This window comes from Myotis myotis, unplaced genomic scaffold (genome assembly GCF_014108235.1).
Source record: "Myotis myotis isolate mMyoMyo1 unplaced genomic scaffold, mMyoMyo1.p scaffold_m19_p_3, whole genome shotgun sequence".
Classification (NCBI taxonomy): domain Eukaryota; kingdom Metazoa; phylum Chordata; class Mammalia; order Chiroptera; family Vespertilionidae; genus Myotis; species Myotis myotis.
The window spans coordinates 175,325,942-175,351,350 of record NW_023416335.1 but is presented as its reverse complement, the minus strand read 5'-3'; the positions used below and the strand labels follow the sequence as shown (position 1 = coordinate 175,351,350).

Below are 25,409 nucleotides of genomic sequence, written 5' to 3'. Positions count from 1 at the left end.
CATTTATCTCCCATCTTCAAAAGACCCAAATAAATAGAAAACAAATACAAAATACCAATTCACTTGAGGAAACTCTGGGATGACAGAAAGGTCCTACCATGTCATCTGGAGCTGGGTGACAGTAACACAAGTGCATGTTTGCCATAATTCTCTGAGCTGTTCCATAAGTTCTGTGCATTTATGTATATAACTTAAACTTAAATATAATTTGTCCCAAAATATGAATAAGAGAAAAGTACTGCGCATTTGAAGACAACCTTAAATGTTAAAATATTTTATATTTTTTAATTGAATTGGATTAGTTATCTCAGTTAATTTGATAAGTGAACTATAGCATCACTGTTACTGCAGATAAAAATGAGACACCATCTTTCACCCATCACACTGGCAACTTAGACTTTTATGTGAAATATTCTCAGTCACTGACTATTGAAGTGTAAGCCAGGGCAATGTTTCTGGAGAGTGCTTTGCAAGATCTGTCAAAGTCTTAAACCTTCCAGGAGTCAATCCAAAGAAAATAATCATGTATGTGCATAAAAATTTAAACTACATCCTTATAGTTAAAATACTAAAAAACTAAAACAATCTAAATGCCCAGCAAATGAAGCACTCAACAAAAACGAGAGTTTAAAAACATTTGTATCATAAAAAATATTTATAAAAGATTTTAAGTGAAAAATAAATTTCAAATCAGTGCCTACATATACCATTTTTATAAATAAAAGATGGTTGTATGTAGACACAGAGGAAAAAAAGGCTAGAAGAATAAATACCAGTTCTCAAAAATGTTTTTTAGCATTTTAGTAGGAAAAAGGTAGTTATTTTATTAGTTTTGCTTACCTGGACAGTCCCAACATGAGTATGTTTTATTAATTATTTTTACTACAGTAGTAATTTTTCCCCCAGATAGGCTAAGATCATAAATCAATCTACCACAAATATCCCAAACCCACATTTTCACAGTTTTTCTTAGGAACAGAAGCTCTTTCTTACAGGGGGAACTGTCCTGTCAATAATAGCTCGAAAGATCTCCATCCACGTTGTCATGGTTTGGTTATTCACCAGCTGAAGAGGCAATGCATACTGAAAACAAAAGAACATCACCATCAGCAGTCATTCCTCCCCCCACAAGCCAGCAATCTCAGCTATACTGGAAGGTTGAAATACATGAAATGGCTAACGTTTGACCATGAAAATAGTAATTTCATATGGTTCAACCTAAAATTTAATTTTAAATTTAAAATCTAGAAGTATATATGCTATGAATTGTTTCCTCTGAGCTACTATTTTAAATGAGAAAAAAAAATTAATACAGTAAGGTCTCATTTATTCAGCGTGAGATTCCAGGTAAGTGGTTTTTACCATTTACCCCTTTGTCAAACTTTTCACTTCAACCACTTTTTTCCCAACTTTATTGAGATACTAGTGACCCAGTGCACAGATTCATGTATATTGAAAGGAAATTAATTAGAAGAAATATGTTAATATCACTATTGGCCCTTTCTCTAAATAGAAGTATTAACCAAATTCACGATCAACCATGACAGATCAAAACACACGTGCAATTGGCGCCAGCAAGAACTTTATATGTATCACACATGCGCGAGTCTACTTAGCCTCTTACATATATATAGAAAAACTTGCTTAATTAGACCTGCTTTCTGATTTAGCTAAACTTTTCCCAGACCAGTGAAGCACCCCAACTTCTCTTTCAGGTAATTGTCAGCAACACAGCAGTAAATATCAACACGAAGCAGATTATTATTGTAGATCATGCAGGGAGAACAAAAGGCAAAATATATAACAGTAGCAGTGTTTGACTATATTCTGCACAGTGAGAAAACCTGAAGTCATTTTCAAGTTCCACCATTTCTTACTTCTTTTCAGTCGGGTCAAGTTTCTAAACTTTCTAAATCTCCATTTTCTGGCTAATGAAAATAAAATAGGATTCCACCAAGTCTCCTATCTACCTACTCCAGGACTTCCGTGAGGATCAAATGAGATGAGGCATGGGAAAATGCTTCACAAACATTTGGTTAAGTTGTAAAATGCTTGCACCTGGCTATAAAGCAAGTCATGTTCCTGGCCTGAAGAAACTCCAAGGAGGCTAGTCACTAGGGAGAGAAAGCCAGGCACTGTCATGTGACGCCATTACCCGGCACCCACAGTCACCGTTTCCAGGCTCGCCTGGGCCGTGGGCCGCATTTTGCGCCATGGGGTCTTGGCAGCATTGGCTGCGATTTGGTAGGGTGTTGCTCCGGAGGGTGGCAGGGCCTGTGTCCCACCTGGGGGAAGCCGAGTGTTGGGTTGTCAGCTCCAGGTCCGTGGTGCCGTTTATTTTTAAATGGCCAGTGCATGTCATGGCAGCTCCTGCACTGAGCACCTGTCCCTGGTGGTCAGTGCACATCACAGCTACCGGCTGGACGGATGGACACTTAGCCTTTTATATGTGGAGATAATTGACATATAACACTGTGTGTGTATAGTTAAGGTACACAATGTGATATCTGATACATATATACAGTAGGTTCTCAGGTTACGTAGGAGATCCGTTCCTACGGTGCGACGTAACGTGATTTTCGCCGTAAGTCAGAACCCACCTACATAACCACCTACGTCATTCACATACACAGCAGTAATGAAGTGAAACAGTAAAATAAATTTAAAAGAGAGATAACAATTCCTGACCTTTACTTATAGTAAATAAATAATAAAAAACATAAAGCACAAATGTACATATGTCGAAATGATGGAACTTTTTTTTTTATAAATACTGTAAATGGGAGATGGCGACGTAATCACGAAATGACGTACGTCAAGTCCAACGTAACCCAAAGACTGCCTGTATATGAGAAATGATTACCACAATAAGATTATTTTTACTACAGTAAGATTATTTTTACTACAGTTAACTCCTCTATTACCTCACATAATTACCTATTTTGTAATGAGAACTCATTTTAACCACTTTAATGAAAATCTTTACCTCATGAAACATTTTTTTCAACGACTTTCATCTACACTGTGGCATACCATAGCCACTATATTACTGTAGGTCCCCCTTGCTATACTGTGAGTAAAGTGAGATGAGGCAATACTGTCTCTGCATCCATGCCTTCCAAAACCTGCTACATGCTAAGGACATAATAAGAAGGAGACTCACACTCTAGTTGGGGTGCGGGGGGACATATATAAACAAGGAATTACACTATGGTGTTATACAGTGGACAGGTAACAGCTGCGCAGTATTGATGACGGCATACAAGAGGACTACCTAATCCTGCCTGGGAGTAGCAGGGATAAGGAAGGATGTGCAAGCTGAGACCTGGAGAAAGAGCACAGATCGGCCAAGGTGTAATGGGGAGAAGAGTGCTCCAGGCAGAAATACAGTATTTTAAAGGCTTGGAAGAGAGGGCATGACCTGTTCATGAAGCCAAAAGAATTGCAGCATGGCTAGTGTAAAGCACAAAGGGGAGAATGGTAAAAGGTAAGGTGGAGAGATGAAGGGTTTTGTAGGCCATGTTAAGAAGTCCACACTCTACGCTCTTGGTGCAATGGGTAATTTGGACTAGAGATCGGGACAGAGGAGAAGCAGGCTGAGGGTTGGGGAAGAATGACAATGAGTTCATTTTTTTTATCCTCACCTGCGGATATGTTTATTGATTTGAGAGAGAGAGAGAGGAATAAAGAGAGACATTGATCAGACATTGATCGGTATGGGACGCAACCGATCATGCCCTGACCAGGGATCAAACCCACAGCCTAGGTCTGTGCCCTGACCAGGAATTGAACCTGAAACTTTTTTGGTATATGAATGACTTTCCAACCAACTGAGCCACCCGGCCAGGGCATGAGTTCACTTTTGGACAAACTAAGTTGTAAGGTATGTATGAAGCCCTAACCGGTTTGGCTCAGTGGATAAGAGTGTCAGCCTACAGACTCAAGGGTCCCAGGTTCAATTCCGGTCAAGGGCATGTACCTTGGTTGCGGGCACATCCCCAGTAGGGGATGTGCAGGAGGCAGCTGATCAATGTTTCTCTCTCATCAATGTTTCTAACTCTCTATCCCTCTCCCTTCCTTTCTGTAAAAAATCAATAAAATATATATATATTAAAGTATGTATGAAGTACCCAAATGCTCTGTACACAATCTATACTAATAAAAGGGTAATATGCTAATTAGACCAGACGTCTTCCAGACATCCTTCTGGATAAAGCCACAGTGCTAGGGGCCAAGGCAGAGGCGGTTAGGGGCGATCAGGCCAGCAGGGGAGCAGTTAGAGGGCGATCAGGGCAGCAGGGGAGGGCAGTTAGGGGGCAATCAGGCTGGCAGGGGAATAGTTAGGGGCATCAGGCCAGCATGCAGAGGTGGTTAGGGATGATCAGGCAGGCAGGCAGGCGAGCAGTTAGAAGCCAGCAATCCGGGACTGCGAGAGGGATGTCGGACACCCCCCGAGGGTCCCAGATTGGAGAGGGTGCAGGCCGGGCTGAGGGACACACAATCCCCCTGCATGAATTTTGTGGACCAGGCCTCTAGTATTTAATAAATGCTAGACAAAGTCAATTTAATTGTATCATACTTTTCAAAACATATATATTTCTGCCTCTTCCCAAATTGTCAATCACTTCTTACTTACACTATCACTGTAATTATACCTCTGAAAGCCTTCTAAATCTGCTTCAAGGATACCCAGCAGGAGCATACTACTTTAGTAGCATATAACAGATAACCAAAATCATTTAAAATGTTGATATTTTTCACTAGTTTTTTAGGTTTTTAGCATGTATATGTTGGGGAAAAAAAAACATTTTAGATTTTGCCCTCTTAGCTCAAGTAGACATAGAAGTTTGGGGACAATTATTTCATCAGCCTCTGGTTGACTTCCTGATTTCTGGCTATACTTCTCCCAGTGGAAAAGGGAATAAATGGGATGTTACTATATCTAATGGCAAAACATCTCACTGAACGCTTGCCTCAGAGTAAAGTGATTCTCCTGAGGAAAATTTCTGAACAGTGCTTTAATAAAAAGGCAAAGGCACCATACATCTTCCTTCCCTATTACTTGAAAAAAAAGAGGGTGGAGAATATATTTTTCTAGTATCCCAGTTTCTTATCTCTCCTCAGATTTGCCTCCTTCTCCCTTCCCTCTCTCCCCAAAAAAGGCTGAGCTGAAAACAAAATCTGCCTCAAACTATCTCTATTAAAAGGTTAAAAGGCTAAAAATATAAATTTTTATTGAAGTGAAATATTCTGAAAGTGCAAAACTACTTTGTTAGCTTTAAATTAGGTCAAATGCAAACAAACTACCATCAGTATGATTTCCCACTAAAAGGGAGTATGTTCCTTTCCTTCCTCTTCTCCTATAATCATAACTAATTCACAGGCAGATACTATGGACAGATGAGTCAAGTAATCAGGTCTAGGGCAGTTAACTCCCCTGGCTCTCCCATTCCCAGCACTTCAGACCCTGGAGTACAAGCCACACAGACATTGACTCTCAGCTCTGACACTCGGATAACTTTGCACAATCAGGTTAATTTCTGTGAGCCTATTCTCCCATAAGGATTTTTTTAAAGAAATACGTGTGAGAATATATAAGAAATGTTAACAATAACTGACACTTATTGAGCATCTTCCATGTATGAGGCAGAAAAGCAAGGCCCCAAATTTGTCTTCTGCAATAGACACTTACCTGAACAAGTGCATAAAAGATTTTCAAAATCTGTTTCTGTAGTAACACAGAATAATGTGAGGAATCGGGAAGGAGCTGCATGATTTGATGTTGAATACGAGGCAGAAATATTTGCATTGCTGCTATAAGAGGCTCTCTTTCCTCTGCTTTCTTATATCTACATGAGCAAAAACAAAAGAGAGAAAAATAATTGTCCCCCCTTGCAAAAGAACAATAAATAATGAAAAAATATATACATATTTTAAAAACTATATAGAGCTAGCCAAACAAAAACATTCCAACCATTGGCTTACATTTTCTGTTTGAATTGTTAGAATAAACTTGGAAGAACTTCAAAAGAACATATCCCTCTTTTAGGCAGAATACCGAAAATCTTACTATAAATAAATAGACTAGTTTCAAGTCTATTTTGTGGCTTTCCTAAATTTTTCTACTATTTAATTTAATTTTCATCATACCACAATCCTTCCTATAAAATACAATTTGATATGTCTGTTTAAATAGATATTCTTATATAACAAATAATGTGGGGAAATACATTCCTTCTCACAATATCCTAAATTAAGACGTTAAAGTGGTTTACAAATGTACATGCCATTAGGTCACTTCAATTGCCACAAATCTAAAATATCTTCTAAAAATTCTACAGAGCATGAACTAACCAGCTTGTAAAAAGGTCTACAGGACTTTGCGTGTGTAAGTAGCAATCCTCTCCGAAACCAGAAAGCAATGCTATTAAACGTCGTACTTGTCTCCCACCTCCCAAGCAGCTTTTATGCAAAACAGTCACTAGCAAAGAAACTTTAATATTTTCTATTTTGCCTCCAAAAAGTTAAATTTTTGCTGTACTTAATAATGTGCTCACTTGAAGACAAATGTCAAGATACCTCTGTATCAGAATTACCTAGGAAAGCTGTTAATAAGTGGTCCTCTGAAACTAGCAAATAATTTTTGAAAAGCACTGCAATATCATACCGTATCACTGCCTCAAAGATTAGCATGCACATTAACAGATTAAAGGTTCTTTAAATAACTGCAGTAAATAAACATGTTTGTGCTTAGCCACCATTTGCCAAACTAACTTGATCCCCCCCAGGACAGACACCCAGCACAACCCATCTATGCAATTTAATTTTTTTTAAGTACCACAAGGCTGGTATTTTTAGCCAATGGAAATCAACTTACTCATATGTCTTCACCAGTTGATACAGACATAATAAACTGCCAAGCCAGCTTCCGCTGCTCTGTGACTGCAAGTAATAGTCTATCTTGTCGACTACTGCTGGCCAGTGACCGGGGAAATCGCATTTAATGATGGCACGGAGACACATTGTTAACTGGACTCTAGGGGGAGGGGGGGTGGGGGGGAGAAAGTCCAAAATCTAAGTGGTTAATAAATATCAGGTTTCAAAGACCCCCAATATTTTACATAAAATCACTTTAAGTCCTATTTACCCACATGATATAGTTATGTATCTGGGAGGGAAGACAAAGAACAGTATTAGAAAGACAAACCTCAGTAGCCCAACTTACTGAAAATAAAGAGAACGGGTCATTTCCTAAGAAAAACAAATAAAGCCTTTCAAACAGTCTTATCCTAAATACAGGGGAGAAAAAAATCTCTCTTCTATAAACTATCAATATGTCCTTACATGGTCATTTGCAAAAGGTCAGAAAGTGAGCCTGGCTAACTTAGGATTCCACAGTGAAATAAATAAACATGTGTGTTGAGTTAAACAGCCAATAACTTAGATTCACTGAAATGAAACAAACAAAATAATGCCCTTTCCTATGTTAACCAAATCTGTTTGAAAATTTTTCTTTGCAAAACTCTGACATAAACTTTAAAAATATTTCTTCAAAGTGATTACAGTCAAGGCTTCAGGACATAACAGAAGCAAAGCCTCGTTATAAAGGTCTCCCCTTGTGCCACCAGCAGCTGTTCCCAAACAACCAATATGTCAAATCTGCAAGAAAACTGAAACTTTCCCTTTTTAAAGATTTCATCTTCAGGATGACCCTCCCAACCCTCTTCTCACTGCAACCAAGCAAAGGATGGCTATGAGCGGCCATCCTTTCCTACATTACTAGGTAGAAGCACTGCAAGACGCAGAGATATCTGAAAATGTAAAGATTTTGACAAGAAATAGATCCATGATTACACCATAGGGGAGCCACTGCCCAGCTTGGCACTTGGACAACCAATGAGAATAACGGTGGTTTTCTTTCACCAGTACACCTACTTTCTCCTCTCAGCAGACAAAGTAACTGTACCAAGAGCAGTATAATGTTTCTTCTCCTTCCTCACTGTTTCTTCCTCACACTTCCTTCCCTTTCTCCTGCTTATGTCATAATGTACATTAGACACAAGGAGAAAAGTTATACCTAATCTCTTGACATTAAACAATTTCATTCCCCTACCTCAGTTTCATCTATTTCCCTCCCCCATTTTCAAAAGAAATCTAATTACTAGCTCAGGTTGGAAAGAGTTTGTTTCTCCTATTTTAAGACTGCAAAATCCTTATGACTCTACAGCGGTGCTGTCCAATAGACAGGGGCAGCCATTAGTTACATGTGCACACTCTGAACTTATCGAAGTTATATTAAAAATTCCCCTCCTCGGCTACACGGGCCACACTTCAAGCACTCGATACCATGCCAGCCACACGGCTAAGCGCAAATAGAGGAGATTCCCATCACTGCAGAATGCTTTCCCGGACAGCGTTGCTCTACAGCACCTAAGCCAAATGTGAAAAAACCACAGGTGATTCTTCTATTGATACGTACTCTATCCTGTCTCCTCCAAAGGAAAAGATACTCAGCTCATAAAAATGAATGGAAAGAGAGGCCAGTGTTAAGAAAAGTGGTAGGTTAAAACTCCCAGAAGTCAATTTCTCTGTGTCAGGAAAAAGAAAAGCAGACAGAAAAAAGTCAAGAGATCATAACTAAGAACATAGTCATTTCCACAGCAGGGATTTATACAATTTTAATTAAGGATGATTTTTGCCTTAACTCTTTTTTGTGGCAACTTAAAGCAACTGAATCTTTCCCAAAATATTGCAAAGGATTACAAAAGCAAAGACAAATCAGCAAAACAGTATTCTCTGAGTGCCCATCTTCATTAATTTACCTTTTTAAAAACCAAACTTGAGGATGATGATTAAATCCAACCTCCCTGCTCAATGCATATATTTTGTGCTTCCTACTATTAACCATGTAGATATAGTCTAATGTACCTCACTAAATCTGGAGACCGAATTATTCCTTCCACAATGTTATCACGTATTTGCTGGCGATCATTTTCATGAATGTTGAATGGAAATATTGCTTCTCCTGGGGGAGGTTCTCGGTCCGGCCAGTACTGTGTCACCATGTTCTTCAAGTAAATGGCAGCTAAATTAGAGGAAAAAAATGCCAGTATAGCAGTACCAAAAAGATAACTTTATTCAGCTTGTCAGAGCGTGAAAGGCTTAAACCCTTCAAAGTTAAACATGACAGCCAATAAAAAATGGAAAATCTTGCAATTATAAATCTTATAACGTGTCTTTTATATAGGCCATCTTGTATGGTGCCCATAATAAAAATATTTTCTAGTTATAAAATTAACAGCATTTAATGACTGAATTATAAGTAAGTCCATGATTTTACCATGTGTGTATCTTTGTTGTCTGAAGGTTGCTTCTTATTTTCAAGTCCAGTTCTATAGGGATTAAAATGGTTTTGTGATCATATGGGGAACCTCGCATTCTAATGCACTATTTTTTTTTAATATATTTTTATTAATTTTTTACAGAGAGGAAGGGAGAGAGATAGAGAGCCAGAAACATCAATGAGAGAGAAACATCGATCAGCTGCCTCCTGCACATCTCCCACTGGGGATGTGCCCGCAACCCAGGTACATGCCCTTGACCGGAATCGAACCTGCAACCTTTCAGTCCGCAGGCCGACGCTCTATCCACTGAGCCAAACCGGTTTCGGCCTAATGCACTATTGATAGAAAATGTTGCAGAAGCAACTTGGTGATAAGATTCAAAATTCTAAATGTTAACATCATTAAGATCCATTGACCTAGCAGTTCCGTTTCTTGTCATTTACTCTATGAAAATATTCCCACAAGTATCCAGAGATATATGTCCAAGGATGCTCATTTGAGCATTGCCTCTATAACAACAATAAGGGTCAATAAAGGAAATGTCTATTAACATCAAATTGTTTAAATAAAGTATGGCAGTTCTCTACAAAGAAATGCATATGCACTGACATGGAACAATTCTCCAAGCATCAATGGTTAAATTTAAAAAAGGAAATTATAAAATAGCATATGTAATATAAACAGATCTTTGTTACTTTTTAAAGCCAGCATAGCCCTAGCCAGTTTGGCTCAGTGGATAGAGCATTGGCCTTGGGACTGAAGGGTCCCAGGTTTCAATTTCTGTCAAGGGCACGTACATACCTCAGTTACAGGTTGGATCGCCAGCCCTGGAGCTGTACCAGAGGCAACCAATCGATGTGTCTTTCTCACATCGATGTTTCTCTCTCTATCTCTCCTCCTCCCTTCTTTCTCTCTAAAAATCAATGGAAAATATCCTTGGATGAGAATTAACAAAATAATAATAATAATAATGCCAGTATAGCTATGGGGGGGAAATAGATTTGGAGAACATGCCCCTAAACTGATGGCAGCTATCTTTGGGGGTGAGATTAAGAGGAATCTAATGTATAAATTCTGTGTTTCTGTAGTGTTTATATGCCATATAAAGAAGACATCAGTTTAATAAACTGCTTTAAAATCTTTAAAAATACTACTTCCACAAAGCTTTCATAGGAACTTCAGAATGGCCCTACTTAGGTTATTTAAAATAGCAAAAAGGTGTTTCAGAACAGCCTATTTTATAAAACAAAAATTAAATAAAACTGAGAGTAATGCTTTCAAAAAACTTACATAGAAGTCTTACAAACCTTATTAAAGTAAAAATTGCAATACAAATGTTTTCTATAGATTTTTTTTCTAATCTAAGGGATTAGAAAGGGAACTTTCAGGAAATCATACATAGTGTTATATTTTTGCAAAACTGAATGATTCTTTACTTTTTCATTATTATTTCAAGTAAAATTAAATACTTTTATCAGCACGTAGAGTATAACCCCATTTCTATAAAACATCATCAATTGCTATACCCTAACACATGCACATGTGTTAATGATGCTCATTTATAATTTAATGAATGTTGAGTAGCTTTTTTTACTTTCTTCTTGGTATTCTTCTATAATGCCCAAATTATTTACAATGAGTATCTGTCACTTCAATAATTTTTAAAAGCCCTTTTAACTATTTTTTAATTAGTATTATTATTTTATCTCCTTTACCTTGAAGTTACTATCTTTTCAGAACTCATGATTTTCCAAGGCTTTCTCCCTTTTTTTACCTTTTGGGCTCTAATGGCCAGCTTATCTTTTTTAATCTTTATTTCATTTTTTTCCCATCACCATTTATTCCCTCTATACCCTCTTCCACCTCCCATCCCCAATCTACCACAGGTCCCATAGACTTAAAGGTAAGTTTCATGTTTAAAGCAAAAGTCCTGCTCCCTCATCACATGGTTAGGAACATCTATGCAATACTTTACACCTCCATGATCTGATACACAAATGGAGTACATAAATTCACATATATAAATTCACATATATAAATTCATGATATTAATCTGTGGGCCCAAAGGCTAGGCCTCCAGGAATCATAAAAAATTAGGGAGATGAAGCTCTTAAAATAAGGAAAGATAAGGGGAAAAACAGCAAAGTTACAGAGGCAAGGGGTTGACAGATAGAAGAAAAAGAAAAATAGAAAAAGCTAAGAGAGATTTAAGAACTCAGTATCTACCCCTAAAGTTCCAGGTTAAAGGAAAGTGATTTTTTAAGCCATTAGAAATACTTCTTGTGCATTTCCTGGTGTTTTTTTTTCTTCAAGAAATAAAATATGTTTAAAATTAAAATAAAACTCTACTTTTACTTTCACCATAAATAAGTTTATAAAGATAAAAAAAAACAACTCACCTGCCTGGCGCACTGGGAATTCCACATGGTCAGAGACTATAATCCGAAGTAAACTGGGGGCAAAATTGATAATCTTGTAGGACTGAAATTACAAAGAAATAGTTTATAAAATAGGGCAATATAAATGAATAACTATTAGCACCTGTTACTAAATACACTCCTGTAAATAAAACTTTTAAAGTGAAAGAAATTCTCCAAAATGAAGATTACTAAAATACTTCAAGTCAAAAAAAAAATTAACTTAGAATAAATTGATGAAGAATATGAACATTTTTATTTGTTTGTTTTGTTGTGTGTTTCTTTCAAATATGTGGTGATAATGCTCTCCAGAATGGGAGTAGCAATTTGCCGTAGCAACAGCAGTGAATGCGTGTGTCTGTCTACCCAAAGTAGGGATTATCATGCCTGCAAAAACTTAAAAACCTTATTCCTGTTTTAAATTACACTTCCTCTATGTTGAATTATTCCTGTGTGTTGCCTGTTTGTTTTTCTACAAGTTCCTTATTCCCTTCATCCTTTTGTAAATGGAATATTTGTTTCAGTCTTAATAAGTTCTATGAGCTATTTATGAATTTACAATCTCAACCTTTTTGGGGGGACCAATACATTTCAAGTGTTTCTTTCCAGCTTATTTGTGCTTTAATTTAGTTTATGGTATTTTTGACAAACCAAAAACAGAAAAACATGTGCTTCAGAAAACAGGAGATCCAGCACAGGAAAAGAAGATCGCATTAAATAGCTGTGCATGAGCCCTGGAGAGGACGCAGTCCAGATGGCAAGAGGGTGCCTCACCGCACGGAGCTGTCATCAGCTCTGCTGCTGAAGCATCTGAAATTTAGCAATGCCCAAGTGAGGCTGTGCTCATGAAGCAAGTGCCTGCCGCCTGGGTCAGTTCACCCACAGACATGTTCTAACTTGACTGACTCCTGAGTTTGGTCAGGGTGACTTTAGAAGCACAAAAAAATCAAGAGCAAGCCCATTCCTTCTGACCATATTCCCACCGGATGTCTGGTGCCTAGACCATATTACAGCCCTGCCATATTCCCAGAGCTTTGACTTTGCCTTGCCGGCTGACAATCCCAGAAAACACTCCTAAATTCTCAGTAAAGCTAAAGCCAGACATATGATGCAGAATCTGTCCAGTTTACCTTCTCCCAGGAGCCTGGATCTACCATGGCACACCACTCAATTTTTTAACTTATCACCTTTCCTATCCGTTTATTTATAACTAGAGGCCCGGTACACAAAATTCATGCGGGGGGTGGGGGGTGGGTGGGGGGGGTTGGGGAGCCCCTCAGCCTAGCCTGCACTCTCTCGCAATCCGGGACCCCTCAGGGGATGTCTGACTGCTGGCTCTGGACTGCTCACCTGCCTGCCTGCCTGATCACTAACCAGTCTGCCTGCCTGCTTCATCACCCCTAACTGCTTGCCTGCCTGCTTCATCACCCCTAAACGCTCGCCTGCCTGCCTCATCGCCCCTAACCACCTCCGCCTTGGCCCCTGCTGCTGCGGCTTCTTTCGGAAGAGTATCCAGAATGACATCCAGAAGGTCCTTCAGCTATCCAGCCTAATTAGCATATTATGCTTTTATTATTATAGATAGCATTTATTAAGATGTTTGACTACAAAAAAAAAGAGAGAAAACTGGCATCTTTAAAATATTAATCCTTTCCATGAAAGAGCATTATGCTTTCCAATCCTTTCTATATCCTTCAGTAAAATTTTGAATTATCTTGAAATTGTTCTACCTTTCACCCTTATAAACCTCAGAATCTTAAATCTGTTGCATATAAAGTATATTCTGTTTTACCCATAATTGCAACTGCCAGAATTTTAAAATATTGTTAAAGAAAACAGATTTCTTTTAACAGCAGTTTACAGGCATCAAAATTAACACAAATGTAGCCCAATCTTTTGCACCTTCTACATTTACATTATAAAATAACTCCTGTTCGTAACTTTTGAGATACTGGAAGGTCTTATAGTGAATCAAATATCTATATAGTTTAATTCTAATCGATATAGTTAATTCTAATCTATGTAGTTTAGTATTTATTTTTTAAATCTTATTACACATAAGTACAAAATAATCTTTATACTAGATTAATGCTACTTATTTGAAAATGGTTATTGTGGAAACTACTTTTATTTCAACACTGTTGCCATTTTACACATTTTAGAACTCTTTTTGTAACTGTTTGCATTTCAAAGAACTTCCGCAACTTTTTATCTTTTCCTTTCTGCCTGATTCAATCTATGTTAATTTGCCAGCTAAAACATTCCATGGTGAATTTCGATGTATTCTCATACTATTTTTCCTCACAAAATATTTATCCAATTTCTTTTTCCACCTGGTCTTCACATTTCTAAGGGGGTGGGGAGAAGACATTTTGCAATGATTTCTTGAGGATTTACTTTGTATCTGTGAAGTTTTCTGAAAATAAAGAGTTTATTTGCTTAGCTAAACTCTGCATTTTATGAGAATTCATTTACAGCAAAGACCTGATGTTTTCCCATTCTCTGCCTCACTGCCGCCAACAAGGCATGATGGCAAAGCATAACTGCATTAACTATCCTAGTCTCCAGCATGACAAGCCGAAGGCTTCTACTGAACTTGCCCTTCCCTCTCTGCTCCCCTCCCAGTTCACCTGGTTCACTCCTAACATCTGGGTCTCTGCTCGATGTCGTCTTCAGACAATGACCACCCTCTATACATCCCAACACACTCTGGGGCTTTATAGCACTTATGACCTGAAATTATATTGCTTGTCCGTATCCTCCGCTAGAATGCAAGCTCTCTGAGAGCACGGCCTTGTACTAGTCCTTGCAATAGAACTCAATAAATGTTATTCATACAAGTAAACTCCTTAAAGGTCAATAAAAAGGATACCAGAGATTCATGGAAAAGCAGGGAATAAAAGCTTGCCAATAAAAGCACATATCTTTATTTCCTGTCGAGGCCATGGTGAGAATTATTTACTAAAGGAAGACAATTTTCTGAATGAGTTACTGAAGCAACATATCCACCCATTCCAAGGGACTTCTGGGTCTAGAGGTGGTGACAAATATGTACAGGAAGCATTCTCAATATCCTGAGATAAAAATAAAAATGCATCTGCCCATGCAAACAATATCATAAATAGCAATCAAGGGACCAGTCACTGGTAACAGAAATACTGCGTTGGCCACAGAAAAATATAGCTCCAAATAAGAATTTATCCTTTGGAACACTATTATGTTTCAAAGCTGCATTCCTCTTCTACATGGCAACTGACAAATCAATCAGTACTTTGTAGACACTGCCCCCATTTCCTATGCAGAGCACACTTGCTGAGGGAGGACCCAGACTAAAATCAATGAGCTGGACCCTAATCACTTATGGTAGATTACCCACCTGTTTATCCAGCAAAGTATGTTGGTAAAGGATAAGCATACAAAACCCAACATTATAACCATGTTTTGCTATCTATAATAATAAAAGCGTAATTAGACCAGACAGCTGAACGACCTTCCAGACGTTATTCTGGATATCCTTCTGGACCAATCCGTGGAGGCCCGGGAGGCAGAGGCAGTTAGGGGCGATGAGGCAGGCAGGCTGAGGGGTTAGGGGCGATGGAGCAGGCAGGCCAGCAGTTAGGAGCCAGCAGTCCCGACTGCAAGAGGGTGCAGGCTGGGCTAAGGAACACCCCCGTCCCCCTGCACAAATTTCATGCACCGGGCCTCTAGTAAGGTTATATGACATAACTTGGTCTTCTACTTACAGATCATTCAAAAAAACACTTAGAGGATATCACAACCCAAAGCACTATACGACATATAAATGCTAGAGAGCGGCACAGCCATAAGCAACTTTTAGAGGTTACAGAGGAAACTGCGGTCTGTGATGACTTGGGTGAATACCGGGCAGGCAAGGCAGAGCAAGGATGGAATGCATTTGGGTTGAAACACCATGAAAAATATATAATCTAAATATCACTTCTAGTTCTACAGGATCTCCCACTTACCTTTTCCACTTCTATCAAGTCACCTGCACGTATGTAGTATGTACGGATGAATCAGAAACCAAGCGAGGGCATGCTCACAGAAGCAGGGGAGGCTATGGTGACATCGAAGACGTGCTCCCAAAGGGCACTATCAAAGTTACATCCTGCCCCCTGTGCGGAGGAGGGAGCCACAAACAGGCAAAGCCTCCCTCCCGGTCCTGCTAATGGCGTCCCCGTTCAGCTCTAGCTCTGCTCCCCCTAAGCAGCCCCTGGGTTACTGCTTTTCTAACCAATCAACAGAGAGGACATGTCCTTAAAGCCCGGGACAGGTGCTGGCTTTAACTTTCTCCTATTCTGGGTGGGAGTCCTTGTATTTTCAAAAAGGAAATCCATTCACTTTGGGCTTCAGTTCAACTCCACCTTCCCCCCCCCGCCCCCCCCCCCCGCCCCGGGGCCAGTGTTCTCCATTCTCCCTTGGATCTCCCGGGAATCCGGGATTCACACTCACTGCAAACTCCGCCCAGATTTCCCACGAAAGCAATCCGTTCCAAAGATCCACAATGCACGCCTGCACTCCTGTCACCTCGGGCCAGGGGACACCTTCGTGAACTCCGACGGAAACAGCTGCTTCTCAGGCTTAGGAAGCACAGATCCCCTAGCCGGCTACTTCACACCACCCGGGCCCCAAGCCCAGCTCCCGCCTCCTTCGGCCGCAGAGCGCCCCGGGGCATTTGCGTTCCCAGCAAGTTCCCGGGTGATGGGGGCGCTGCCCGTCGTGGGCGCCGCTTGGAGAAGCCCCGGTTTAGGATCGTAGCTTAAGAACTAGCACCACCTCCCGCAGCTGTCATCGCCTCCTGGGGTGGGGGGCGGGGGGCAGACCTGAACCTGTGCTTTCCGTGGGAGCTCTGGGCTCCACCCCTGCAGGTGCGGAGGGAAGCAGGAGCTAGAGTTGGGGCTCGGTAACATTCCCCAATGTCGGCGGTGACGCTGGGACACGCTCAAGGCTGGTGAGTGGGAATAGGGGATGGAGGGCAAAACAAAGTCTCACACGTTTTCAAAGAAACCCCTCCGCACGCGCATCCTCGCGCTTGCCTTTCGGAAGGCGGTCCCCCGGGTCCTGCCTCCGATGTCCAGGGCACCTTCCCCGCGGCACCCCCCAGCGCCCCCAAACTCTGCCGACCCGCGCCCCACAGCCCGGCCAACCCCACCGAGGCAGGCGACGCGCACCGGGAGGGGCTGGGTCTGCGGAAGCGCTGCGCTCGGACCTGAACTGTAAGTGGCTTTCCCACCCGCGTCCCCGCGTCGGGACTCCAGTCACCCCGGAGCCACCCGCAACGGCGGCCGAGGCTTCCTCCCGCGGACCCGGCGCCGAACTCACGGCTCGGGGCGGACAGGAGGATGCAAAGGCAGCCACAGGTGCGGGGCCGCTCGGGGAGGTCCCGGGGGTGCCGCCCGCACCCTGCGGCGGGGGCGGGGCGGGGCGGAGTGGGGCTGGGCGCCGGCGGGGGTGGGGATCGGGGGGCGCCGCGGGCCCGGCCTCACCTGGTTGAGCTCGTTCTCCGCCGCGATCCGCAGCTTCGGGTCGATGGTGCCCTTTAGCGCCTGGATGATCCGATTGAGGTCCATCTCCCCGGGGGGGGGGGGGGGGGGGCTCCGCGGCCCCCGGGCCCGTAGGCCGGACTGCAGCTTTCGTCCTCCTCTGGACCCCTCGGCTGCCTCCTGCGTGACCCCCGCACTACCTCACTCCCCGGCCCCCGCCCCCGTCGCCACCTGCAGCCACTTGCTGCGCCACTCCGACTCCGCGCCCCCTGTCCTCCCTGTCCACCCCCCACAACTCGCTCTCCATTCACCCTTTTACGACAGTCGGCGGGGAGGCGGGAGAAGAGGAAGCGGCGCGCGCTTTACGGCGGCCTCCTCCCGGCGAGGCGAGGGCGGCGCCCCCTGGCGGCCGGCGTGCGGCTGTGCGGCTCAGCCTCGGCCGCTGCCCGAAGGACCTCGGCTCTCTCCGCCTCCCCGCCGCCCCCTAGCGGCCGGCGTGCGGCTGTGCGGCTCAGCTTCGGCCGCTGCCCGAAGGGACTCGGCTCTCTCCGCCTCCCCGCCGGCAGCGCTCGGAAAGCCCCGCCCTCCTCTCCCAGTTGGCGAGATGTCTCTTTACAGCTGCTTCCAAATTAAGCTTATATGGATAGACGGGCATTTTTTGTTAGTCCAAGAGCTGTTCGGGCATCACCACGGAGTCTGTTCCAGAGACCCTGCGATCAGCCCACAGAAGGACAAGGTCCCCTCGATCTGTGGGGGCCTCCATTCAGTCGCTGAACGCTAGTTGAACAGGTCGTTGAACCAGAGGACTGAAATATTCAGGCCCCACATTGTAACAACGTGAATTTGACGCAGGTTACTCTGAAGGAATTTACCATCTGATAAAAGAGACAAATGTAAACAGATAAAGTATACTAACTCTGGAAATACAGAGATCAGAGAAATGAACTACATGCCTCCTGAGTTTCTGAACAATGTCCAGACCTCCTCAGAAAAGTAGTGAAAGGCATTGAAGGGTTATACCGTTCCACACATTATGGCCACATCTGGCCCCACAATTTCATACAAATAGTAAGGAGCTAGTTCTTCCTGAGGTTAACCAGGAAGAGAGTTCTGATTATATATTTATGGTGGACAAAATACAGCTGAGGGATATGATCTTTCCAGGAGAAGATGATTAAGATAGATTGGTTCAATTAACTGGGTTCAACCAAGAGGCTAGACTAGAATATATGTAGTGGGCACAAAAGTGCCCAGGGAGTGTGTCTCTGATTGCTTCCAGTTTCGCCCCTCTTTAATCCATTCTCCACACTGCCGTCAGAGTCATGTTTCATTTTTTTAAACATTTTATTGATTTTTAGATAGAGAAGAAGGGAGAGAGAGAAACAACGATGTGAAAGCCAAACATGGATAGGCTGCCTCCTACCAGGGATTGAACCACAACCTGGGCATGTGCCCTGACTGGGAATTGAACCAGCAACCCTTCCATGCACAGGATAATGCCTAACCAACTGAGCCACACCAGCCAGGGCCAGAGTCATGCCTCTTAAAAGTTAATAATGTCATGTCCCCTCCTTGATGATTTTTCATCAATTTCAAGATATAAAACACAAACTGCTTAGCACTCCAGGAGTTTAGAAAACACAGTGCCTCTCATCTCCACACTGTTTCTTTAGCCCACTCTCTTGGACCTCATGATAAGTAATCTAAAACTCCTTGACCTCTGGTCCTAGCCGGTTTTCTCAGTGGTTAGAGCATTGGCTGGGGACTGAAGCATCTCCAGTTTGATTCCAGTCAAGGGCACAGGCACGTACCTCAATTGCAGGCTCACAGGGTCCGGGCGAGTACAGGAGGCAACCAATTGATGTCTCTCTCTCACATCAATGTTTCTCTCTCTCTCTCCACTTCCCTTCCACTCTTTCTAAAAAATCAAAGGGAAAAATATCCTTGGGTGAGGATTAACAACAAAAAACTCCTTGACCTCTGAAATCTCTTTCTTTCTCTCTCTAATTCCACACCTGTTTTCCAACTCAATCGCTTTTTTAGTTCTCCTTAATCTATTTGTTGCTGACTACACATCCTTCTTTGCTATTAAACTCCAAATTCACTCTTAAGTCTATCCCTGACCCACTGTGCAAGTTGAGACCATTACAAATGTGTGTTGCTCTCTCCGTCTCAACAATCCTATTCCATGTCTTTGATCAGCATCATCTCCCCTCCTTCAGCAGCTACCCCCTCTCACCGAGCCCTGCAAAGATGAGCAAAGCCATCAGACTCAACTCACGCAAACACAAATTAATCTCCTTCCCTTCAATCAGAACCCAGTCCCTCCCCACCTCCTCTTGGACCTTGCTCCGTAAATATCTCGTCTCTCTTCTATATGTTTTTGCATTAAATTTTGGGTATTCTTGCATGCTCATTGTTGGTGATTTGTAAAACTTTTTTCTCCATTGATTGAACCTCTGCCTAAACACATTTTCCCCAGTTTTAAAAAAAAACAAAACAATATTTTTTCAGTAATGCTAATTATGGTTAATTCTTTTTCACTTTACATTCCAAAGAAGTCTTCATTGTCTCTGCTTCCACATTTCCTATTCATGCTTCTATCAGCTATCCCCACTGAAATTGCCAAGCAAAAATCAACATTGATTTTTCATCAATTTCCAGATGTTTTTATGATGTTTCTCTCTCCCATGAAAACATCATCCCAAATGCCAGAGACATTTTCAGCTCTCATATTAAAAAGTCTCTCTCTGGTATCTGGCATGATATTATATGCTCTTGTTTCTTTTTCATCTCTTTCCTTATTTTCTCTTAAAGAATGTATTCCTATCCCTTTGATTCGTGACTTGATCACCCAACTCTCATACACTGGTGCATCTCAGAACTCCCTTCTCAGCCCACGTCTCTTTCCCTTCCACCCATTCTAGTTTCATCATTCCATCCACTTATAGAACTTTAACCACCAACTCAACAGGAACAACTGACAAAACTACTTCTAACTAAGATGTCTGTCCTCAAACTAGGTGTATCCAAGTGCCTACTACACACGTACCTGAATGGACCCAAATCTTTTAAGGCACATGTCTAAAACTGAACTCTGGTAGCACTAAAGATGGTTTGGAGTAGGGAGAGACCTGATGATGTCATTCTAATAACATAAAAGGAGAACATAGATTTTTTAAAATAGTGACACCACCAAGTGCTGGTGAGGATGCAGAGAAACTGGATCGTGCATATATTTTTGGCAGGTGTGTAAAATAGGACAGCCTCTCTAGGAAAATGCAAGCAAGCAAACTGTGGGACATCTATGCCGTGGACTACTACTGAGGTATCAAAGGAATGACACATGCAACAACCTGGGTAAGTCTTCAGAGAATTATGTTAAGTGAAAAAAGCCAGTCCCAAAAGATCACATGCTGATTCCATTCATGTAACTTTTCATATGTAACATCCTATCTAATAAAAGAGAAACATGGTAATTAGTGTATGACCGCTACCCTTCCCATTGGCTAATCAGGGCAATATGCAAATTAACTGAGAGCCAAGATGGCGGCCGGCAGCCAGGCAGCTGGAAGCTAACATGAGGCTTGCTTGCTTTAGTGACGGAGGAAGCCAAGCTTCCCCGCCTGCCTTGCCGGCCTCTCAGCTGCACTCTAAGCAACTATGTTACAAAAATAGAAGCTAAGCAAAACCCTGGGCTTCAGCCAGCAGGACCGCAACATTGTTTCAAATACAGAAGGGTAAACAAAGGCCAGAAACCTGCTTTCAGCAGTGGAAGTCTCATAGCTGGAGCCGAGCCTCAGAGCTAAAGCTGGCCCAGAATGAAAAAAAAAAGGAAAAAAGGACAGGTTGGGAGCTTCAGTCACTCGCCAGCCTGAAAACGGCCCTCAGCCCCTCACCCAGGCTGGCCAGGCACCCCAGTGGGGACCCCAACCCTGATCCAGGACACCCTTCAGGGCAAACCAGCCGCCCCCCACCTGTGCACCAGGCTTCTATCCTATATAGTAAAAGGGTAATATGCCTCCCAGCACCGGGATCAGCGGAGCAGCGAGGCCTCCCGGCACCGGGATCAGCATGACAGGGGGCAGCGACCAAACCCCCCTGATCGGCCCTGCTCTGTGACAAGGTGCAGCGCCCCAACCCCCCCCCCCCCTCCCCACGGGCCCTGCTCTGTGACGGGGTAGAGCCATAACCTCCCCATCGGCCCTGCCCTGAGTGTGACAGGGGGCGGTGCCCCAACTCCCTTATCGGCCAAACTCTGTGAGTGACAGGGGGGAGATCCTCAACTCCCTGATCAGCCCTGCTCTGTGCATGACACGGGGGGAGCTCCCCAACCCCCTGATCGACCCTGCTCTGTGCGTGACAGGGGGTGGCGCCGCAACCTCCCTATTGACCCTGCCTTGAGTGTGACAGGGGGTGGTGCCCCAACCCCCCAATCGGCCCTACCCTGAGCGTGACTAGGGGTAGCATCACAACCTCCCGATCCGCCCTGCTCTGTGCATGACAGGGGGCGGCGCCCCAACTCCCCAATCGGCCCTGCTCTGAGCCCAACCAGGGGCTGCACCTAGGGATTGGGCCTGCCCTCTGCCACCCGGGAGCATGCCTAAGCCAGCAGGTTCTTATCTCCCAAGAGGTCCCAGACTGCAAGAGGGCACAGGCCAGGCTGAGGGACCCCCTCTCCCCCCCGAGTGCACAAATTTTTGTGCACCGGCCTCTAGTTCTTAAAATAAATTATATATAACTGATCTGTGGTGATGAGGGGTTAAAGTGGAGGTGGAACAAGAGGGAAGTGGGTGTGACTATAAAAGACCAACAGGAGGGATCCTTGTGGTGATGGGAATGTTCTGTATCTTGAAAGTATCAGTCTCAAACCCCTGGATGTAATATTGTACTGCAGTTTTGCAAGATGTTACTGTTGAAGCAAATCGAATAAAGGGTACATAGGATCCATCTGTATTATTTCTTAGAACTACATGAGAATCTACTATTATCCCAAAATAAAAACTTTAACTACCAAACTACATAATTAAAAAGAGAGTTGCCCAGCTGTCATGGCTCAATGGTTGGGCATCAACCTATAAACCAGGAGGTCACGATCAAGGGCACATGCCCGGGTTGCGGGCTCAATCCCCAGTGTGGGGCATGCAGGAGGTAGCTGATCAATGATTCTCATCACTGATGTTTCTCTCTCTCTCTCTCCCTCTCCCTTCCATCTGAAATCATTAAAAATATATTATTTTTTTAAAAAAGAACATCAACTCTCTTATACTTTAGACCAGCCGTGGGCAAACTCTGGCCCACGGGCCGGATCCGGCCAGTTTGAAATGAATAAAACTAAAAAAAAAAAAAAAGACCATACCCTTTTATGTAATGATGTTTACTTTGAATTTATATTAGTTCACACAAACACTCCATCTATGCTTTTGTTCCGGCCCTCCGGTCCAGTTTAAGAACCCATTGTGGCCCTCGAGTCAAAAAGTTTGCCCACCCCTGCTTTAGACTCAGTGAAGAGAAGTTACTAAAAAACAATGCCGTCAAATTATTGTCTAAGACAACAGGAAAAAAACATCTGATTCTGCTCTCAGATTTCTTTGCAAGTGTTTTAAAGTAGTTTTCCCTAAACTATAACTTATATTTATCTTATATTTGGTCCGTTGTTTGAGTCCCCTCTTTTATTTCTTTGCATAACATGAAAGGATGTCTATATGTATGATATCCTCACCATGTTTAAGGTAGAATTTGAGCCAGCTATGTTGCCTTGTATGGCCATGGTTTGTCTATGCCTCACCTCTCTGTGCCTGTTTCCTCATCTGCTTCCAAGAGCTGTTCTGAAGATTAAATGAGATAAGCACATTGTTCATGGTACAATATAATCAGTGTATTCTAGTTAAAAGAAACCTTATTCAGCTTTGATGAAAGACAGTGACATAGTGAGACAGTCTCACACCATGCCTAGCACATAATAAGCAATCAATACGTACTGGCTGGATGAATAAATGCACACATGTGAGAGAAATAAGGAGTCTAACACGTGATATCTACAGTGAGAACACAGACAGGCAGACATCAAACCTTTCACGGGTTGAATAAACAGGAATTTGTGACTGATTAGGTATACAAAGTAACAAAGGGAAGTCAAGCTTGGTGCCAAAGTTTCAAGCTTTGATGGCCTATGGAAATCATTAACCAGAGAAAATGGAAGTAGTATTAGATTTTGAACGAATTATGACTATCTGGGCACATGTTGAACTAGAATTATTTATGGGCCATACAGCTAGAGATTTCCAGTGACAACTGAACATCCACGTCTGGCCCTCACAAAAGAGCTGGGTGAGAAGGCAGGAAGCTCTGGCCGAGGGAGAAGGAATAAAGGGCTAGAGTTAGAAAACCGTGAGTCATCTGTGCATATAGGTTCGGTGACACCACAGAAGTGGATGCCATTACCCTAGAAATACAGCACACGGCGAGAATACTGGCATGATTACAGCTCAAATGACAGAAAGTGATTTTTTACTGTAAGCACTGCCACAGCGGCCTTTTTTGAGAGTTCACATTTTAGTCGTCTAAATGGAACAGCACAGCTGTCCTCCCCATCTGCGGGCAGCAGCTCATCTGCTGGTCTCTGTTCCAGGGCTTGAATCTAGTCCACATGGTAAAGAGAAAATGGGAGCAAATGCACAAAAATCCCTCCCTTTAGTTCAACAGTCTGTCCTTTAGACCATGTTAAACTGTAAGCGAATACTGAAAAGTTTGTGATTAAACACTTCTACTGAGAAAGTGTCTATATTGGCAGAGCTCTACATCATAGCACCTGAAATATATGCAAGAGCGTATACATATATCTTATCAGTGTAAGATCTTTAGTATTTTGTTACTAGAGGTCAACTGTAATCTCCTTTAAGACGTCACACGTAACCCAAAGCTCCGATTAGGATTTACGAAAAGAATGAGACAGACCTCACAGTTCAAGAGGAATTTTAAAAGAATCAAACAAAACAGTGCTAGGAAAGCTAAAATAATAGAGGGCTAGGAAGCTTCTGAACAGTAACTTTCTTCACCACCGGACTAAAATGTGGTGGTTGGGGGCAGGGATAGAACCTAAAAATAGTAGCATTAACCTGAACTAAAAAAGAAATACCTACTTTCAAATTGGTGTGCTTTTCCCCCTCTCCACAGGTTGTCTCTTCGTTTCCTCAGGCTTTCCACATTTCCCATTAGAAAGGGAGTCATCCTGCCTCAACTTCAGGATCTGTACCTTATGAACGACTCCAGTGAGTCCACGTCGCCCAGTCTCAGTGTCCGGTTTGCCCCAGCAGAGCTGAGTAGTGCACTGGAAACTTGTGTGTGCAAAATGGCAATGGGAACATGGTCGGAACGAAAGAAAAGGGGAAAGTACTGCAGAAAATGCTGTGCTGTGTTTGGACGTGAGAGAGCCAAGTCTGGCTCCAGCACTTCTGCTAGAGGCCTCAGAAAGTCTGTCTCCAAGAGTCTCGATTTTCCGTCCCCGAAAACAGAGTGGACCTCACAAGGGCCATGTGAGGAGCAAATAAGAAAACATAGATAAGCCGAAACCGGTTTGGCTCAGTGGATAGAGCGTCAGCCTGCAGACTGAAAGGTCCCAGGTTCGATTCCGGTCGGGGGCATGTACCTGGGTTGCGGGCACATCCCCAGTGGGAGATGTGCAGGAGGCAGCTGATCAATGTTTCTCTCTCATCGATGTTTCTGGCTCTCTATCTCTCTCCCTTCCTCTCTGTAAAAAATCAATAAAATATATTTAAAAAAAAAATCAATAAAATATATTTAAAAAAAAAAGAAAAAAAAAAGAAAAAGAAAACATAGATAAGAGTACTCTCTAAATTATGAGGTGAAATGCAAATATTAGTAAAAGATGGCAGGTTTTAGGTTTTTTATAGTAACATTCTCCCATGTATTATCCCAGACTTAATTAAAACAAACTCTCAAGCTCTATCCAATGGAATGCAGGAGGCAGCTGACTGATGCTGCTGTTTCTCTCTCTCTCTCTCTCTCTCTCTCTCTCTCTCTCTCTCTCTCTCCCTCTCCCTTCCTATCTCTCTAAAATCAATAGAAACATTTTTTTTAAATAAGATCTTGTCTTTTCATTCTCATAAGCCTAAGAATAATTT

The 25,409-nt window shown here is 42.5% G+C and overlaps 1 protein-coding gene and 1 long non-coding RNA gene across 5 annotated transcripts in view; one reads left to right on the top strand and one right to left on the bottom strand.

Annotated features, from left to right (window-relative positions):
* Nucleotides 1–17,513, bottom strand: part of IPO8 (importin 8) — a 59,248-nt gene extending 41,735 nt beyond the window's left edge. Inside the window, exons 1-6 of one of the 3 annotated variants that reach the window (XM_036299448.1) lie at nt 17,269–17,513; nt 11,744–11,825; nt 8,929–9,085; nt 6,878–7,036; nt 5,693–5,849; nt 994–1,083 (exon numbers count right to left, since the gene is read on the bottom strand). In XM_036299448.1, the coding sequence (XP_036155341.1) occupies nt 994–1,083; nt 5,693–5,849; nt 6,878–7,036; nt 8,929–9,085; nt 11,744–11,825; nt 17,269–17,352 (729 nt within the window). In that variant the 5' untranslated portion in view covers nt 17,353–17,513. Of the gene's footprint in view, nt 1–993; nt 1,084–5,692; nt 5,850–6,877; nt 7,037–8,928; nt 9,086–9,340; nt 9,393–11,743; nt 11,826–15,747; nt 15,870–17,268 lie in introns of those variants that run through there. The other 2 variants (XM_036299449.1, XM_036299450.1) reach the window with 2 other exon arrangements.
* Nucleotides 16,456–24,912, top strand: LOC118650912. Of its 2 annotated transcripts, none has more exons than XR_004966062.1 (3): nt 16,456–16,733; nt 20,514–20,625; nt 24,442–24,912. It is a non-coding gene; the product is annotated as an uncharacterized LOC118650912 (long non-coding RNA). The 2 variants fall into 2 exon arrangements; XR_004966063.1 differs by having other exon boundaries at nt 16,456–17,142.
* Nucleotides 24,913–25,409: the final 497 nt, after the last annotated feature.